At 40.4% G+C, this 19,954-nt stretch overlaps 2 protein-coding genes across 14 annotated transcripts in view; both read left to right on the forward strand.

Moving 5' to 3' along the window:
* mlpha (melanophilin a) overlaps positions 1–5,662 on the forward strand; it is a 23,427-nt gene extending 17,765 nt beyond the window's left edge. The window contains exons 11-15 of one of the 3 annotated variants that reach the window (XM_017714933.2): positions 545–769; positions 2,320–2,490; positions 2,671–2,835; positions 4,668–4,739; positions 5,567–5,662. In XM_017714933.2, coding sequence (XP_017570422.2) covers positions 545–769; positions 2,320–2,490; positions 2,671–2,835; positions 4,668–4,739; positions 5,567–5,632 — 699 coding nt within the window. In that variant the 3' untranslated portion in view covers positions 5,633–5,662. Of the gene's footprint in view, positions 1–544; positions 770–2,319; positions 2,491–2,670; positions 2,836–4,667; positions 4,749–5,566 lie in introns of those variants that run through there. The other 2 variants (XM_017714934.2, XM_017714935.2) reach the window with 2 other exon arrangements.
* A 4,738-nt stretch (positions 5,663–10,400) lies between these two features.
* The window catches only part of lrrfip1b (leucine rich repeat (in FLII) interacting protein 1b), a 73,599-nt gene continuing 64,045 nt past the window's right edge, over positions 10,401–19,954 (forward strand). For 5 of the 11 annotated variants that reach the window (XM_017714920.2, XM_037536412.1, XM_037536413.1 and 2 more), the window contains exon 1: positions 10,407–10,949. In XM_017714920.2, the coding sequence (XP_017570409.2) occupies positions 10,860–10,949 (90 nt within the window). In that variant the 5' untranslated portion in view covers positions 10,407–10,859. Of the gene's footprint in view, positions 10,950–19,954 lie in introns of all 11 variants that reach the window. The other 6 variants (XM_037536415.1, XM_037536411.1, XM_037536414.1 and 3 more) reach the window with 4 other exon arrangements.

The following is a 19,954-nucleotide window of genomic DNA, read 5'->3' on the forward strand; positions in this document are numbered from 1 at the left end:
CCATCAGTGCAGTGAAATACCCACATTCACACTAGTGACACTAGGGGGCAGTGAGCACACTTGCCCAGAGTGGTGAGCAGCCCTATCCACAGCGCCTGGGAAAAGTTGGGGGTTAGGTGTCTTGCTCAAGGGCAATTCAGTCACGTACTGTTGGCTGAGGGGATCAAACCGGCGACCTTCCGGTCACAGGGCTGGTTCCCTGAGCTCCAGCCCACGACTAAATTTATTGAGGCAACTGAGTGTGAATTTGCGCATTGGAGTGACCCAGAGCCAGGCTAGAACCACTGATGTACTGATTGTTGGTTGGTGGTCCATGGAGTCACCAGGCATTTTTTACATGCTTCCTGCCCAGATGCCCAGTAATTTTGCACAGTACTGTATGGCAAGTACAACAGGGAAGAAGTTGACAACAAACAGTGTCAACACCCTTTAGAGTAATGATGGCTGAGGAGCGAGAGGATGCTGGTGATTCTTCTGTTTAACCTATCAATCGTATGTTTATCTAAATAATACATTTGCACCCCCCCCCCACCCCCCACCCCAGCCAGCCCAGCCCTCCGCAAACCAGATGGAGGAGGAGAAGCTGAAGAAGAAGTTGGATGAGCTGATGAGTGACAAGGCTCTGTCTTCTGACGAAGACGAGCCCAAGAAACCATCCCAGCACAAGGGCTCTGGTGTGAGAGGTGGTGATCAGGGCCCACCGGCTCCTGTGGCACAGGAAGCAGAACTGAGCTCCTCCAGTGATGAGATGCCCACCGAAGCACAAAAGGTAAGAACTCATTCATACGTGTACAGTCATTACAATATTTTGGAAATCCCTGGTCAGCTTTCTAAGTGAAAATATCTGCGGAAAAAACTTTAATGTGCCATTTGTCTAGACGTCTAATGTCAATATTGCTTTTTAAAAGTAATTATGTTGATATACAACACATTTTTTATGTAAATCATTTAGAGATGTCAAACAATAAAAACAACTGATTATGATTAATTATATTATTATTTTAATCGTCGTTTATTTAGCCTTAACTTGGGACCCTAAACAAATATATATATATATATATATATATATATATATATATATATATATATATATATATATATATATATATATTTATATATTTCCCATGGAATATTGTTATAGTTAAATTTGTGGACATTATACATCCATACTACTTTCAATATTTCAGTAACATTATTTTTATCATGTGAATGCAGGATTCAAATCAATTGATTTCCATAGAGCGAATGGCACTTCTGATTTCCATCACCGTCCAATTATACCAATAGTCATGTTGTATCATATACCGTATATTTAAATTGCATATGATATGTATCACATATACAGTAAATGATTCCAACACCTCAGTGATTATAGCTCCTTACTCATGTTCACCCAGCTTGTGGATTCTTGTTACTGCGGAGGTCTCAAAGGACCTGCTGCTTTCCGCTTTGCTGCTGCTAGTGTCAGTTTGCTGCTTGTTGAATTATCCATAGGTCTCTCGCTATCACTGTCCAGCATAGTCTGATGAAAGTGTCCAGCTAAAAAGTGATTTTAAAGGCTTTATTTGAACGAGAGGGCTACAAGCATGGTTTCTATCATAGCATCTCACCATGTGTGAGCAGCTAAGCTTCAGCCTGAACTACTATGGAGTTTTTGAAGACTGGCACTAATTATTTACCACAGAATGTTGACAGACCTAAATGATTCATGTTTACCCTCAATTCATATTCTGTGCTTAAATGTTCGAGTCTGCATTTCTTACTTTTTTCTGTCTATTTCTATGTCAAGAAATTGGGAAAAAAATATGATTTTTCTTTGCCACAAACCGATATTGCATGCAATAAAGGTTTTTATCCCCTTCAAATAAATATAAAATGTAAAATATCTCCTTTTCTACTTAGAAACACAATCTGCACTTACAACAGCTTGTTTCAATAAGCTGTGAATGAGAAAGCACAATAGGCTTTTGTTGTCACCAGTAATAACCCCAACTAAACTGTGGTTTTCATCATAATGTTGTTGGATATGTTTAGCCTTTTATGCTGCAAGTACTTTTTATTTTTTATTGGTGTCCAGCTTTTAATGCCCTGTTGCCAGCCTTCCTCTTCATTATGAGAGCTGTGAGAGCAAACAGTGAGTGCCAGACCCTTTAAAGCCATATCAGCAGCAGTAATTAGCGGGTCTTCCTTTCCAATACTGGCAGCTCACGTACTGTAACTAAAGCATGCAGAAGACTAAGGCACCCCAATATAGCCTTGCTATGTTAGTAAGCCTCCTCTCCTCCCAGCTAATTGCTGTTCCCTTTACATGGCTTTCAGAGATCCACTGCGGCGGCGCTTTGCGACATCACAACTGAGGTTCTAAGAACCCTTAATGCCACTGAAAGCGCTATGACCGAGTTGGCCCCCTCAAACCCTAATGACAGACCTCAGTTAGCGGGCACAGATGTAAAGAAAGCTGATGATGCGTACAGGGAGCTTGAGGAAAATGTAAGATCGCAGATACTTTTAATATTTAACACATACAAGTCTTAGTGTAATACATCCATAAACTGGAGGGAGTAAAATTGGATGAAATTGCTAAGGAGATCACAGGAATATGCATCATTTTGTACCGTTTACAGAATAACTGATCAGTCTCTCCTCATGACGCTGTCCGCTCTCTTGCAGGTGTATCTGACAGCGGGGAAGTCCTTTGATGTGGAGAGGAAGTTGAGGAAGATTGAACAAAGTGCTAAGAACAATTACATTGGCCCCCTCACCGACTCTGAACTGTCTGAACTGGAGGACCAGCTTGCAGTAACCGCTGCAAAGGTCCACAGCACGGAAAGTGAGGTAAGAACCCTTCGGACTGAAATCAGTAATAAAAGGCTAATCTAAAAACACTGCTGTAATTTTACGGTAATGTAAGATACGATTCACAGATTTACCTAAATTACGGTATGTTATTGTATTTTGCTATGAATTTTCGGAGCTGATGCTAGAATTCTCTGAAAATCAAGGAGGATTCAATATACAGTATATATATACAGTACTGTGCAAAGGTTTTAGGCATCTAAGCAAATGTTTAAACAGTTTCCCTCAGCAGTGAGTTTATCACAATATACATTAGAATAAAGTCGTAATCATAATTCAAATAAACAGAAAAACAATAAAAAGTAACAAGAATTTCTTGGGTCCATATTTTTCCTGGACACCTTCACAGCCGCCACAGAGACTCGTTAATATCATCAATTACATCATGAGCTCAATTTACTGAGCACTGATTGGTCAAACCAGGAGCTGCTTTTTAACTACATATAATACTGGGCTTCCTCGAGGAGAGGACTGGAAATGGGTGAACAAACACACTAATATCCAGAAAATCACTGTTATTATAGTGATATATATATATATAATCATTATTCATTAATATCCTATAAATTTAATTTATTCAAATATTAACACTTTTCTCAGCAAATAAACACAAACTACACAAATAAATACACTTTGAAAATGTGTCTGCACAGCACTGTACATGAGATATAATAGAAAAGTGAGATGCTGACCATGATTCGTGTGGCTTTGGTGGTCTTTATATAGTCAAATGCAGAAGTTTGAACAGTCAGAATGCATGTTTTGTTGAAAGAAGCTAAAATAACAGCGAAAGAACTTAAATATGCCAGTTTTCTGCTTATTGTAAGGCACAATTTCTAGTTTCGTGCTGAACCTTAACATACATTTATTATTCCATCATTTTTTTACACTTATATTTTATTGTATTCCAGTGTCCAGTGTCCAAGTAAAATTGAGCAAATGAGCTCTAACTGCATTGAAATGTGGAGTGCGAGCTCTTTAAAGAATATGTCATTTGACCAGGGCTGCATAAACTTTTCCATACAACTGTATAAAAGGTGGAGCCAGTGAATCAGGGGGCAGTGCTCTAGATCCAGTGTCAGTGTCAGTGTTATAGATCCAGTGTAGCCCTCCATGAATCAGGGTCACCATTGCCTGAGCTCTCTGGGTATCAGATCCTGGTGCGAGTGCACCAGTTGCCTCACAGTAGCCAGATAGTAAACATCGCCTATAGCTGTGTATAGTAAAGTACTGGAATCTGAACTGGGCTTCACAGCAATTAGTAATTAATCATTTCAGTTATAGGTGTGGTTTAGCGTAGTTTACACCTTTGTACTCTTCAGCTTCTGCAATATTTCCAGAATTACCGCAGATGTACAGGAACAAATGGTCACTGTCGGACCTCATACCTCCAAAATAGGAACTTAACAGGAGAAGAAGGGAAAAACATTCTAAACTTAAACTTGAAAGGACGTTAAGGGAAGCATGCTGCTTCTAACGTGTTGTACAGCCCAGCTGTTAAGATTCTGTAAAAAGTACAGTAAAAAAACAAAAGAAAAATGGAGATTTTTATTTAATGTAGTGGTTTTATTCCTCTGTTGTTTTCTCTCGCAATAGTATCAGTGATATTAAGGTGTAGAATAACAGTAAACAATTTACAGTACAACACAGTATTTTTACAGTACTATTCTGCCAACAGCAGTATATACTGTATATTTACATCACATACTGAACATTATATGGAAGCCTTATGAATGGGCATAGTCGGTTTCTTGTCACTGGTCAGTGATTACTTTTTATTTACTAAAGCCGAAGACATGTTCTCTTCCCAGGTGTCGGATATTGAGAATAAGATTGCTGCTCTCAGTGCGTCAGGACTGTCCATAGATAAGGCCAAGAAAAAGGTGAGCTGACGTTTATTTAATATAACAATCATAACCATAACTGATCATTCCATTTCAATGAATAGGGCCATGAAATATTTAGAATAAGAAGTAACTCCGTAAACTGAAGACTTGTTTTTTTAGCATCTACTATTAAACTAATGAGTTATGAGAGTGAGGAATTGAAGGGTGGGCTTATCTGTCTGGAACGGGTCACAATCATGAATTTTTAAAGTGTGTAAGATTTCAGGGGATCTATTAGCAGAAATGTGTATATACAGTGGTACACAAGACTGTATTTTCATTGGTGTATAATCACTTGTAACTAAGAACTGTGTTTCTGTTAGCTTAGAATGGGCAGACAGGCAGCGGCAGAAACCCTGACAGACACACAGGTTGTACTACACGCTTAGAAAGGGAGGGGTGAGGGAGCTATTCAGTTCACCTAGATGCCACTACATTTTACACACTGCACCTTTAACTGACGATGAATTGCTGTATAACTGCTAGTAGCAATTTCATCATCTTGTTTTTTGTGCATTGTAAAATATTCAGATTAATCTGAAGAGCTGTCTTGCTTTCTAGCTGTCAACTCTTAGTAGCTCCCAACTGACCACAAACACAGTACATGCCCCAATAAAGAATTGCTGCCCTCTAGGTATTACAGCACCTGTCAGATGTTAGGAACTATGTTGTTTTTGTAATTGTGGTCAGATCCAGTACTTGTGACGGGCCTAGTTTGATAGATTTATTATCATTTTTTAAAGTCAATTTTTCTGAAATCACATCTCTTCTTGAAACATTTTTGATCAGCTGTTTTCTAAAATGTGTTTTTTTTTTGTTTGCAGGCATCAAGCATACAACAAAGGAGAAAATTTTCCCAAGACGTCGCCACAAGCCGAACGCATTTCTGAAAAACTGTGCTTTATAGTTTTTAGCTAAAGTCATTACTGATGTTCTTACTTGCCGCTCCGCTTTAGTCTCTGCTGTAATCCAGTGAGACGTTGATTTCTGATCCATGCATTTCTCGCGATGTATCTGTAAAACATGCTGTTCTGCTTTTTACTGATCTTTGAATTTCCTGTCCAGCAGTCTGTCCATTTTCATAAGGTAGATTCAGTGTAAACAGATCTCCCTCAGATGGTCCTTCATCTGTCATGGCTTAGAGCTGACGCTGCCAACTTCTTGTTGAAAGCTCTGGCCTGCATAGACACACGGTGTATAAACATGCTGTATGCTGTATAAACACCGGGGCTATTTCACAAAGCAGGGTTTCTCAGTAAACTGCCTAATTTAAGCTAAAAGTGACGACTGTCCTTTACCTTTTCTTCTGTTAGACACGCTAGACTTTCGGCTTAAGCTGACTGGTGAACTTAGAAAATCTGCTTTGTAAAATATCCCTTAGATGGATGGACGGACAGACAGAAAGACAGACAGACAGACAGACAGACAGATACATACATAGATAGATAAATAGACAGATAGATAGATAGATAGATAGATAGATAGATAGATAGATAGATAGATAGACAGACAGACAGACAGACAGACAGACAGACAGACAGACAGACAGACAGATAGATAGATAGATAGATAGATAGATAGACAGACAGACAGACAGACAGACAGACAGACAGATAGATAGATAGATAGATAGATAGATAGATAGATAGATAGATAGATAGATTCACTTAACCAAAGCTACTGAACTGCACGCTGCAAGGCTGAAAATAGCAGAGCATGTGATGTCTTCTGAATGTCTGCTGTTCAGCTGCTTCTGAATGTAGTTATTAAATGATCTGTTTGTCTCACCTTCTGTGCCCAGCATATGCCTTCTACAGTCAGTCTCAGCGGGGAGAGGTCTAAGTAAGGTCGAGTGGTGCCCCCTTGTGGACATCTGTAGAATTCGATCTCAGCATATTTAAATCACTGCACAGGATAAAGGACCTGTTTACTTATCGACAGATTGCTGTGAAGCATTATATGCTGGTGCAGATATAGTGAAGGTAGTTCAGCAGGCATGTGTTAATCATACAGTTATTATAGCTACTATGCAACGGCGTATATACTAACCTTCCTCAACAGCAGGAAACCGCGGTGCCCTGCATGCACCTCTCCACCATGAATGGATTAAAAAAGAGTTTTAGACCAAAACTTTATATTAAAACTTCTGTACAACAATGTCTCTGGCAGCCTATTCATAACCATTTCATTTCAGAATGTTTTACAATGTACTTTAGAGGCAGTAAACTCTTTGTAAAATGTATGATTCTGTAAGATTTGTGATTCAGTAAGATTCAGTAAGATTTCTGATTCAGTAAGATGTCTGATTCAGTAAGATTTGTGATTCAGTAAGATTCAGTAAGATTTCTGATTCAGTAAGATGTCTGATTCAGTAAGATTCAGTAAGATTTCTGATTCAGTAAGATGTCTGATTCAGTAAGATCTTTGATTCAGTAAGATTCAGTAAGATTTCTGATTCAGTAAGATTCAGTAAGATTTGTGATTCAGTAAGATTCAGTAAAATTTCTGATTCAGTAAGATTCAGTAAGATTTGTGATTCAGTAAGATTTGTGATTCAGTAAGATTCAGTAAGATTTCTGATTCAGTAAGATGTCTGATTCAGTAAGATTCAGTAAGATTTCTGATTCAGTAAGATTTCTGATTCAGTAAGATTCAGTAAGATTTCTGATTCAGTAAGATTTGTGATTCAGTAAGATTCAGTAAGATTTGTGATTCAGTAAGATTTCTGATTCAGTAAGATTCAGTAAGATTTGTGATTCAGTAAGATTTCTGATTCAGTAAGATTCTCTAGCACAGATTTCACATCTAATCACTTTTAAGTACTTCATACATCATAATGATTAAATTATGAACACTGTGATTGTATTTTAGTGTAGGCGCTGTTTACATTGCTGTAGTTACACAGTGAAGACTGAAGAGGGAGCCAGTGCACTAGGTTTTTGTGTGTTCACTGCTCTAACCAAAGAACCGGTGTGGGTGAGCAGCCAATATGGCAGAGAAAAGGAGATTAAAAAGCAATAAATGCTGAACTCTAGACAGACAGACAGACAGACAGATGATATGAGGACACCCATATATAATCTCTTTCCAAAACCATGGGCATCAGTATGGAATTGACCTACTGTTACTATTCATTATCACAGCCTCCAATCTGTTATGAAACCTTCTCTCTAGATGTTGAAGACGGCTGTTTGAACATCTTCCATTCAGCCACACAAGCATTAGTGAAGTCCGGCTCTGATGTTGGGCAATAAGGCCGTAAGGCCTGGCTTACAATCGGCATTCCAACTTGTTGAAAAGGTGCTGGATGGAGTTCAGGTCAGGGCTCTTATCCATCCATTTCTGTATGGACCCCACTATTTAACAGAAACTTGAAAGGATCTTCCCCAGTTTCCACAAAGTTGGAAGGACCAAATTCTCCAGAAAGAGACTGTATGAAGTAGGATTAAGGTTTTCTTTCACTGGAACTAAGGCGCCTGGCCCAAACCCTAAAACTTGGCACCATGCATTTTGGTAGGTACTTCAGCACTTCAGAGGAAGCTTCCAGTCGCAGTATACTTCACACCACTCTAGCCGACTCTAGTGCTGCTGCTCAGCCAAGAAACCCAATCCATGGAGCTCCCGGTACATGCTTGATTTTATGTCCCTGTTAGAAACGGGAGTGGCTGGAATAGCCAAAACCGGCTAATTAGAAAGGTTGGCCATGTACTTTTGGTCGTGTAGGGTACGTACATATATAGACAGACATATGGATTCTACTGTCCATGTAACTGCAATTTGTTGTTCTACAGTTACAGATTGTAGTCCATCTGCATCATTTGTTAGCCAGCTGTTCACCAATGACCAGGTCCCCCACAAGAGCAGCAAGGAGCAGGTATTATTTGGTTGGTAAAGCATTCTTTGCACTGCAGTGACACTGGCAGGACAGTGTATCACAAACCACAGTGTTGCTGAAGTTTTCAAACAACTCACTGTCACTGCTGGACTGACAATAGTCCACCAACCAAAAACATACAGCCAACAGAATCCTGTGGCCAGAAACTAACCACTAATGAAGGACTAGAAGATCACCAACACAAACTGGGCTGCAACAGATGAGCTATCGTCTTTAATTTTACCAACAAAGTAGGCATGTCTAACGGAGTGGGCAGTGAGTGGACACAGTGGTGATAAACACACGCAGTGGAACACATACTACCATATCAGCATCACTGCAGTGCTGAGCATGTTCCACCACCCAGATAATATCTGCTCAGTGATGGTCATGTGAGGGTCTTGACCACTAATGACTGAAATTGTACAACCATCTAAGTTGACCTGATAAAATGGACACTGAGTGCAGATTCTGTAAGTGTAGATAGTCAGTCTGTTAGACAGACAGCAGTGGTGGACAGTAACTGAGTAACTGAGTAACTGAGTATCTGAGTAAATGTAATTAGTTTCTGTACTTTAGTATTTTTGGTGTATCTGTACTGAAGTTTCTCCGTTCTGGGCGTCTTTTTCCTTTCACTCCACTACATTTCAGAGTCTAATATCCGACTTTTTCCTCCTACATTTTGAGAAATCTGTCGTTCCTTTTGGTTTCTGTGTGTATAAAAACGTAACATGTCAAAACGAAAGAAGCGCAAAGCCAGAGCACCAATCAGGGCCCAGCGGTCACTTTGTTTAGAGCTGGTTTTGACCTGTTGGTCATACCGACCCAGTGCAGCACGCGGTTCAACGTCAGCGCAGCAGCGTAAAACTTTGGGAGAGTCTGTTCAACATAAATGATGAACTAACCTAACTTTGTGTAAATAGAGCTCAATATAGAAATATGTCCACATATGCAGTCGAGACTGACGCAGCTTTTTTCTGAATTTCTACAAACACCATTTCATTTTATAGTAAATGAGTTTGGGCTGGTTTATGTTTATGAACAGACGCCTACAGATCAACATAGTAAAGGAGCTCATCTGTGATCCTGAGTTTAAAGCCAGTTTTTATTCAACTTAAACTTGGAACTAAGTTGTAAATAAATCTGAAACTGAAACTTTGCTTGTGTGTAAAAAGTGATTTCAGAGCCACTCGGTTCTCCCTGATGGAAACTGTTTACCTTCAGTGTTTTGTGCTTCTGATCATTTTAATAGACGTCAGCGTCACTAATTAATGACGTTCTATTAAAAGACTGGTTTACCAAGAGAGACGCTGGAGGACTTTCACCTGAAATGAGTTCATGAAGCCAGTCTGGTTATAAAAATGATAACAGGACATCAGAGCCAGAATTCCTCTTTTAGTACTTTTACTTTATACTTAAGTACATTTGAAGGGAAATACTTTAGTACTTTTACTCAAGTGGAGGTTTAAAGGGAGGAACTTCTACTTTTACTGGAGGAATATTTTACCTTGGGGGTCTCGACTTTAACTCAAGTCCATGGTTTTGTGTACTTCATCCACCGCTGACAGACAGACAGGCAGATATGTAAGTGAAAGTGTCTGAATGAGATTCATTGACCTTGCTGAAGTGCTCTCTACCTCTGCCTCGTTGATGAGATCAGAGAGAGAGCGGCCTATTAAAAGGCAGAGGAGAGAGAGAGAGAGAGAGAGAGAGAGAGAGAGAGAGAGAGAGAGAGAGAGAGAGAGGCTCCTGGAGCCCCGCCCCCTCTCCAGCCGCATCCACACAGCAGCGCTGCTGAGAGGCCATTGGGCTGCAGCCCGGAACGCGTCCCCAGCTCCAGCTCCTCATCCGGCCTGCGCGCTGCCCCACAGGCAAAGCACAACTTTCTCCCCGGCGCGTCTGCCGCCCAGCCGCCCAGCCTCCACACGACACCGAGCCAGCCGTCCAGCCAGAGAGGGCGTTTGAAAGGATGAGCCCACAGGAATACCCACAGCCTGTCATTATTATGGCGGATCAGCAAAGTGTCATTATGTTTGCAGCGTGATGTGCGGAGACGCCGAGGGGCTTTTTAAGTGAGACGTTGCTATGTGGCACCGCAGGGAAGCTCCAGAAGACTGCCCCCCTTCTCGCAGTGGACCGGCCTGTACCTGGGCTCTTCTGAACATCTCCACCCATCTTTAAACGCATTTTGGCCGCTCTGCTGGACAGTAACCCGCCCAGGCTTTGCTGTAGCTTATATAAAAATGGGCACTCAGGTCACCGGGAGGAAGAGGATCCCCAACAGGGAGAGACTGACGGCGGAGGACGATGCTCTGAGTCAGATAGCCCGAGAGGTAAGTCAATCTGTGGGATTAGGAGTGATGGAAATAGCAGGGCTGTGTAACCCGGTGAGCCGCGCCGCGCCGCGATGTCCAACCGCGTCACACTGCGCCAAAGCCGCGTAAGCAGCCGGCGCTGCGAGGCTGAAGTTGGCTTGGCGATTCGAATTCCCCCGTTCCACCTTAAATGGAGCAGGCGCTACGTTCTGGCGCCCGAGGAAGGGACGCAACCGCTGCGCTGTTTAAGGTGGAACGGGGAAATTCAACCAAGACGCGGACTCCAGCTTCGTGGCAGCGCGTGGGGCTGGTTTGGTGGATGACGGAGGACCGGGTGGAGGTTGAGTGGATTTTGAGGGATGACGCCGCTGCTGTAGCCCGCCTTGCTGGCTCGTAGTGGGTTGTGGGAACCTTCGCCTGCCAAATGACAAAGACTCATTATCATTCCCAACGTGAATCATGGGACATTGTTATTTAGCGGTGACCTACATGTGTGGCCACGTCGAAACCGGGCCGATTCTGTAGGCTCCAATGACCGCACCGCTAAATGGTCATGTGTGCAGACCGTCAGAGGGTCTCACAGGGGTACCTGCAGAGCCCAGTGACGCGTTCGGGGAGCAGAAGAGCGAAAAGCAACCCCCCCCAGGCTGCTGACGTCAGAACCTCCACATCACACCCAGAACAACGACTTCAGCAGTGATGACTTGCATTGGCAGTCAGAGCTGGTCAGTATAACCGAATTCATCGTCATCGCGATGAATTACGTCACGGTATGATATTCTGCGCGTTCCCGAGCATATCGTGGATATCATTAACACCTAAACACTTGCTGCCGGAAAATTACAGCCCAAGTGTTCCTGTTTGTTTGGATTTAGTGCAGCGCAGTGTGTGAAATGTTGAACACCAGTGATTAGTGAACGTTAGATTCATAGTTTTTGAGTGTATTTTGTAATTGTGGCTTTGCTTTGTCTGCTCTGATGTTGTGTATTGTGATAAAGTCCTGAAATATTGTGATGTTGCATTTTGCCATACCTCTGTGGGCAGTGTTGACATCCTTTGCTGACCTGCAGAGGAGCCTTTATGTGTCCATGGCTTCTCTTCCTCAAAAGTGGGGCGGCAGCCCCCTCCTCGAACAACCCGGATAGCAAGCATATCGCTGTTGGATCTGCATTTTTTGACGTTTTTCAGTTTTTGGCATAAACTGAAAACGCCTGTTGCTCTTTACATTGTACGTAAATTTCATGATGGATGGACTAAAAGAAACGGCCCGAAACGACTTAGGAATACGTCTGGTTCCATTGACTTCCATTAAAAGTAAAGCAAGTTTTTTCCTTCTCCTGTAAAGTTACCGTTTTGCAGATACAAGGTTTTGTTCTGGTAACGCCGATATCTTGGTCCGCTGGTTCACCCTTGGACCACCCAGCTTACTGCCCTGCATACGAGGACTAACTAGTTTTCAGTCTCCCCCAAACAGACTTTAAATGTACAGAGCCTTTTATTTTAGAAAATAAACAAAGACAACTATTACAAACAACTGAAAGAAAAAATGCTGACTATGGTTTTATTGAACATGTTGATGTTGACACTGAGCCAGATTAAAATCATTTACTACACTAATATACAAATCATAGCTAAAGAAAAGAAGGAAGGAAAAATAAGTCAGTTGGACTGTGAGGGAAACTAGTGATGATAAGTGGAATTTTGTCCATTATTCAGCTAAACCACCGGTGGGCGGAGGTAAAAATTAAGGTTAGGATTAGGGCCAAGATGAGGTTTAGGATTAGGTTTTGGGTTGAGGTTAAGTTTAGGGTTAGGATTATGGCCAAGATGAGGGTTAGGATTAGGTTTTGGGTCAAAGGTTAAGTTTAGGGTTAGAAGTATGGCCAAGATGAGGGATAGGATTAGGTTCTGGATTGAGGTCAATGTCAATGTTCCATATTCAGTTTATTAGACCCTTCAGCGTTACGAGAGTAGCTGTGGTTCTCAGCCTTTCGGTTTAGCACTCCACAAACGTACGTTAGCCCAAGCTAATGCACTAACCAAAAGTTTGATTTTTTATGAAAATGTTACTAAAATTGAATGTAATAGTTACTAAAATTAAGATTTAAAGTTAATTAAACCATTCCAGTTTTTTTTCCAATTACTAAACCTTTTAGATTTTCTTTGTTTTTGTAATGTATCGTTGTTTGTGTGTCTAAAGAAAGTGAGCATTAAGTTTTAGTCACTGTATTTTTTCAACTTGGGCTGCAGTGTTTGTCTTGTTGGTGAGAATAACCGTAACATGGCCAGCTATGCCCCGACGTTCCCTGACCTCTAAGGTCTGTTAGCCACATCTGGAAAACGTTTCCTTAGTGCTGAATCTGCACGTGGATTTCTCTCGTTAGATTCTGCAGTGGCGCAGCTCAGCCTCACGTTCTCCCCTCGCTGACCTTCGTCTCACCTCAATTAGCTACTGAACCACTGGTCTCCTTAAATCCTACAGGGAAACGTTTGAGGAAATGCGGACACTCTGGAGCACTAGTACATTATGAGGAAGGAAAAAGTTACAGCGGCTTGGACATCACATGCCCTCTGGTCTTTAGCGTCCTCATAAAACTCTGCATCCGCCATGTGTCCCTCTCGGAGAATGAGTCAGAGTCAGGAGGAGGATCTGTTCTCAGATTCTCAACTAACTTTTTCCACTTCCTCCCTAAAGCTGTTATTTTAGCTTGAACAGGTAATATTTCAAACAAAGGATGAACCAGCTCGCTGAAAAAAGCTGTTTTTGTTGTTTTTTTGTTGTTGTTGTTGTTGTTGTTTTGTTCAGATGTGGACACTCTTTAAAATGGGTATGGGTTTGGACACATGGTTCTAGGAACCTTTAATTTCTATAGAGCCTTGGATCTTGCTAGAATCTTTAAAAAGAGCCGTAGCACATGCACATCTGATTTAAAATGGTCTTTCTTTAGGGAATCATCCTTTCAAAGGTTGTTTAAGTAAACAAATATGGTTATACTCTGGCATCGCTACAAAGAACCAATATATATATATATATATATATATATAAATTGGTGTTGTCAGAACAAAACCTCGTATCTCCAAAACAGTAATTTTACAGGAGAAGGAAAAAACCTACTTTACTCTCAATGTAAGTCAATGGAACCAGACTTTTTTACTCCCAAGTCATTTTTGGCCGTTTATTTTGGTCCATGCTTCATGAAATGTACACATATTATAAAGGCCAACGTGCATTTTGAAATTATGTTAAAAACTGAAAATCGACAAAATTGTAGATACAAGATTTTGTTCCAACAACAGCAATATGTAGCAGTATATATATAATATATGTATAGCTACTGTCATACCTCCAAAATGGAAACTTTACAGGAGAAGGAAAAAAGTGAATAGATCCAGACTTTTTCCATGTAATTGTGTGCCATTTTTTGGTCATTATGTTATGAAATTTATAGATAACACAAAGGACAGCAGGCCTTTTCAGATTATGACGAAAACTAAAAATGACAAAAATGGAGATATGAGGTTTTGTGTGTATATATAAACAAAACCTTGTATTTCCAACCTTGTAGCTTTTTAACTACATATAATACTATATACAGTATATATACAGTATATATATATATATATATATATATATATATACACACACACACTTCTTGGTATTCTCTTATTTTTCTATAATTTCCACATGAACAAAATAGAATCAGGGTTCTACAGTACGAGAGAAATGAACAAGATTGTTTGTCCCAAATTAAACAGATTTTTAAACAGATTTTGCTGATGTATTATAAACATTATGCTTTTTTTTAGCCTTTTTTTTAGCCAATGGCCTCGGACGCTACAGGGCATGATGTAGTCAAGTCTGTAGGTTTATACAAGAACTGTCTTTTGCCTTTGCTTTGGTCTCATTTCAGTGAATGAGAGTCTCTGGTTAAAGAGTTTCACAGTGGCAAACCTGAAACAGCCGATACTGAGTTCAGCTACATATTTGCAGTGCACTGCTTAGTTGTATTGCCCACGTTGGCCCAATCAGATCAAAGCCAAGTGTTGATTTCGTGCGCTGGCACTCAAACAGGCTACCATTTTTCTACTTAATCCACAAGGAGGATATAATGGCATTTGAAAGGAATCCACCCTGCTGTCTGAACACAGCCTCATACATCAGAAAAATCTTCCAGGTGTTTCATTTGACTGCATTGAGAAGTTAAAGCGAGGAGGATATGTTCTGCACGGTTTGTAGGTGTGCTGTAAAGATTGTGGCTTCAGGGCTTTTTGAAATGAAACCGCAGTAGAAAGCAGCTGCGCACACACAACTAGTGATGGGCATTCTGGCTTTGGTGAATGAGTCAGATCAGATCATTAAGAGCAGAAGCTTTGGGCTCCAAAAGACTGTTTGTTAAGCAGCGCTGACTGATTTTTAAATTCTAAAATGTGCTAAGTTAACAATATTATCTGTTGTTTGTTGTTCAACAAATCTTCGTTTGTATTGTAATGAACAAAAATGAAAAACAAAAAATATTTTATAAAATTCTTTTACAATAAATGTGAAACTACTAAGAACAGAACTGCTGGTACAAAGACATACTTTGTGTTAATTAGATAAAAGAAAAGAAGGGAATGAAATAAAAGAAACTTCAAGAAAAGAACATAATAAATACTGAATGACTGAAAATGATAGTCCTTAAGGGCTTGGACAGGATAAGACGAGTCTGTTTGCTGAATAAAAAGGGAATAAAAAAGTTCATATTAAATGTGCAGTGTGGTGAAGTTGGTTGCAATCAGCAACTGAAGACCCTCCCTCACCCCTCCCTTTCCAAGCCTATAGTAGACCTACAGTGGCCATCAAGTTTTCTGCCATCGCCTGTCCCAATTTCGTGTTGCTTCTTCATGTTTTCACTTCTGTTGAGATGAGGATTCACCCTCGTTCGCTTTTTCTTGTGCTAAATAATAAGTATGATACTTTATTTGTCCTAATCTGGGGTCAAAAACTTCTCACAACACAAAATAGCTACTGATTCTTCTTCTTTCTGTGCCTTCCAACTGTAGGTGTAGGCGGCCTCTGTTGGAAAATGTCCTGCTCCCTATGTAGATATAAATTCAAACAAACAAAAAACACAACAATTCGTAGTTACAGGTGATTATACACCAATGAAAACAGTCAATTTCTGCGGATAGATCCTCCTAATTCTTACACACTGCACCTTTACGTTTGTGCTCCTTGGCAAAAAGGCTTATGGTGAACACTGCAGTCTGTCTTTCAGTGGTTTGAAAGGTTTGCACAAGCTAAAAACTGTAAAAGTGCTCAAAAAGAGTGGCTACATTAATGTCTTCACATCAGGCTGAGCAGAAGGATGGGGAAGGCCCATCTCTGGTAGCACTATGTAGTTAAAAATGCAGTGGCTGTTGGGATTCCTGGACTGCCCTGAAAGCCTGTCATAAAGGGGGACTGTAGCGAAATGGACAGAGCCAGCGATTACGCAGAGATTTATTAGGTCAGCGAGGTCAGTCTGACTCTACTCACGTATTGAGGGACTGTGCAGAAAGCTGTGCTAGCCCAGTCATGCTGCTTCATCTTTCTGTCTTCAGGCCTTAGATTTAAGTATTTGCTGTAACTCGAATAACAGACATGACCCACCAGAGCGACTCGCGCTACTCTATACGTGCCGAACCGTGGAGGCCCCAGAATGTGCTTTAGGAAATTCCAGCCCACAGCTGATTTGCCGGGAGTGCGTTTCGCTCTGCTGAAACATGACCACTTTTATTTCCTCAGTTTGTTTCAGGCTGACGTCAGGGTGGTGGGTGCTTGTCCTTACCATGGAAGTCATGTCAAGGTCCTTAAAATGCTTTTCCCAACCTTATAGACCAGCCTTTGATTACTTGAGCAATATAATAGAAAGTTATAGCATTAAGAGTAGTGATATGGCATCAGTAGAACGAGAATACTTGAAAATATTGAAATAGCGCTTCATCATGATTAGTTTTTCTAAGCTTTGCAAATAAGGCTGATCTGAGTGGACAAAATGCCCCAGCAAAACAACAGTGCCATATAAAAAAGCTAAAGAACTATGACTATATTGACCTTTTAAATTCATCATTTGCAGCAATAACATTTTTAAGAAGTAACTGGAGAAAATAAGTCAAACAGTTGGTATAAATAAGACACAATCAGCACCAATCAGCTACTATAAGAGTTATAGTGTTGTTGCAGCCATTCTATAATTAAGCAACAGGACATGAGGGGGTGTGTGTTACCGCGAAATAACACCACGACTAGGATTTGGTCGCAAATCACATTCACCAAACGTGTGGTCTGATCAGAGTCGGACCAAATCCGACTGAGCCGTAAAACTGAGCCAATATCAGGTTCAGCTCAGTTTGGTCAGTTTTTTCCAGATCAGTATTTGTTTCAGCCGGTCTGTAAAGCTTCTTACAGCCCGTTTAGTTTGGCGAATGGTGTTGGTGACTGAAAAGCTGCTCAGTGGCGATGACAGTTTGGGAATTTAGTGTCGTCTCATCTTCAGAGTCGGACCATATCGATCTTAAAAGTATCCGTGTACTAAAAAGCAAATTGTAATGTAATTAATCACCATAATGATATCATAATATTGCCAACCCTACGTTATATAAAAAGAATTCTCTGTCCAAATTAAAACATGTAATGTTGAGTTTTATTGTTTAATGTCATTTGAACAAAGCAGTTCTTCTTTACATTGTGTGACAATTTCTTAACGATTGGACCAATAGAATCAATCAGAGTAAAATAACTTGCATTAATAGTCAAGGCAGGTTTCGCCCTCTGCTTATGTTTACTTATGTTTCTTTGGACAGCGATGATATAGTAGCTTTGATAGAGCACTTTTTATACTGGAGATCAACTCAAAAGTGCTGAACGGTGCCAGAAAAAACTATGAGTATTCAAGTAAAACCGTATGAGGCTATGGTACAAATTAAAAAGCTAAATACCAAAAGAGACATAGGCATCTCATTAAATGCCGAGTTAAAGAGAGACGTTTTCAGATTCTTCTTAAAAGTGAGCACTGGGCTTTACTGTCTAACAAACAGTTTAGAAACAGAATAACTGGAAGAATCTCTCCACATGTTACACAAGGTAGTGCGGAAGGTCAGATGTAAGATCACGTATTAGAACATATTCTGTGAGATAAGTGGGTGCTAAATTATTTAGAGCCTTAAAAACTAGGGTAACACTTTACTGCAGGGTGTTATTCACTGACACAACTCTACATAAATATTTATAAATGTTTATTCTAGTAGGCGTCATTCACTAGAAAGGTTACATTGGCCAGTTTTGGTCAAAGACAGCTAAAGTAGCCTTTATGACAGATGACTCCTATTGTAATAAGCATTTAGAAACATTTATGAAGGGTTATGTCATGTTATTAGTTGTCATGACAAGCTTATGTAGGTGTTAAGTTGAGATAGAAAAGGCCAAACTTTTGCAACATTTCTAAAATGACAAAAAGCTTCTTTATTGACTGTTCACATCTGAGAGTTCAGAGTCTTAAGATTACGCTTCAGGTTTGGTATATGAACCAAAAGAGACTGGCTTCTCATAAAACATCTGTCTCTGACTTTTAGTACTAAGCATCAATATTTCAGTTTTTTTTTATTTATACAGTACTTGTCATTGTACTTACCACCTTGCCAATTAAATAACAGTAAATAGTAATTAGATATTGTAAATAAACAAAGCATATGTACATTAGATGCAGTTAGTATTGGTACTTGGGATCAGCTGATATCATTATCAAGGTATCGGTATCAAGGAGGGTAGCGGTGCATCCCTACCCAAAAGCCACAGTCCTAACATATTCAACTCACAAAGGGTTAGTTAGCGGCTGAGTTTAGCCCCACTTCATATCAGGAATCACCCCTAGTTTTTTGGACCTTCAAAAAAAAACCTCCACACTTTTGACCCACATTTAGTTTTCTGGCATTTTTGTTTCTTTTGTTGCTGTGAAAAATTTACCTCGTTTTCATTTCCAGTGAGAGAATTGCCAGGTGTTTATTCTAGACACATAACTTGTTTAGAATCATGCAACGGTCGGAGAATCGTCCTGATCCCCTCCAACGCTGTGCTGCACTCTCATTCCGTCATAGCCTGTTCTTTTGTCTTGGAATGGTGAGGCCTCTTTGCCTCAGTGTGGTCAAAATGTTCAGAAATGGCCTCAAGACTGTCCCTCTCTCGTGTTTATACCAAAGTTGGGTCTTTGGCTTGCGCAGCTGAGGCCGAAGTGAAGAACGGCTGGAGTTGGTTGTGAAGAGACTGCCGTAGTTTACAACCCCCTTCAGCCATGTTTACTGCATTGCAGGCAGATGGGGCTGCCTGCAGGATTTCTTCCAAATGTTTGTCCTCAGAGTGAAGGAGAAGAGGGGAGAAAGCAGAAAATGAACAGTTTTCATGTCCTTAACATTTTATGTTATTAATATATGAACGCAGAGCGAACATACAGAGGACTATTCATTGATTTGTTTGCAGTGGTGGACAGTAACTGAGTAACTGAGTAAATGTAATGAGTTTCTGTACTTTAGTATTTTTGGTGTATCTGTACTGAAGTTTCTCCGTTCTGGGTGACTTTTTCCTTTCACTCCACTACATTTCAGAGTCTAATATCCGACTTTTTCCTCCTACATTCTGAGAAATCTGTCGTTCCTTTTGGTTTCTGTGTGTATAAAAACGTAACATGTCAAAACGAAAGAAGCGCAAAGCCAGAGCACCAATCAGGGCCCAGCGGTCACTTTGTTTAGAGCTGGTTTTGACCTGTTGGTCATACCGACCCAGTGCAGCACGCGGTTCAACGTCAGCGCAGCAGCGTAAAACTTTGGGAGAGTCTGTTCAACATAAATGATGAACTAACCTAACTTTGTGTAAATAGAGCTCAATATAGAAATATGTCCACATATGCAGTCGAGACTGACGCGGCTTTTTTCTGAATTTCTACAAACACCATTTCATTTTATAGTAAATGAGTTTGGGCTGGTTTATGTTTATGAACAGACGCCTACAG

Source organism: Pygocentrus nattereri, chromosome 30 (genome assembly GCF_015220715.1).
Source record: "Pygocentrus nattereri isolate fPygNat1 chromosome 30, fPygNat1.pri, whole genome shotgun sequence".
In the NCBI taxonomy this organism is placed as follows: Eukaryota; Metazoa; Chordata; class Actinopteri; order Characiformes; family Serrasalmidae; genus Pygocentrus; species Pygocentrus nattereri.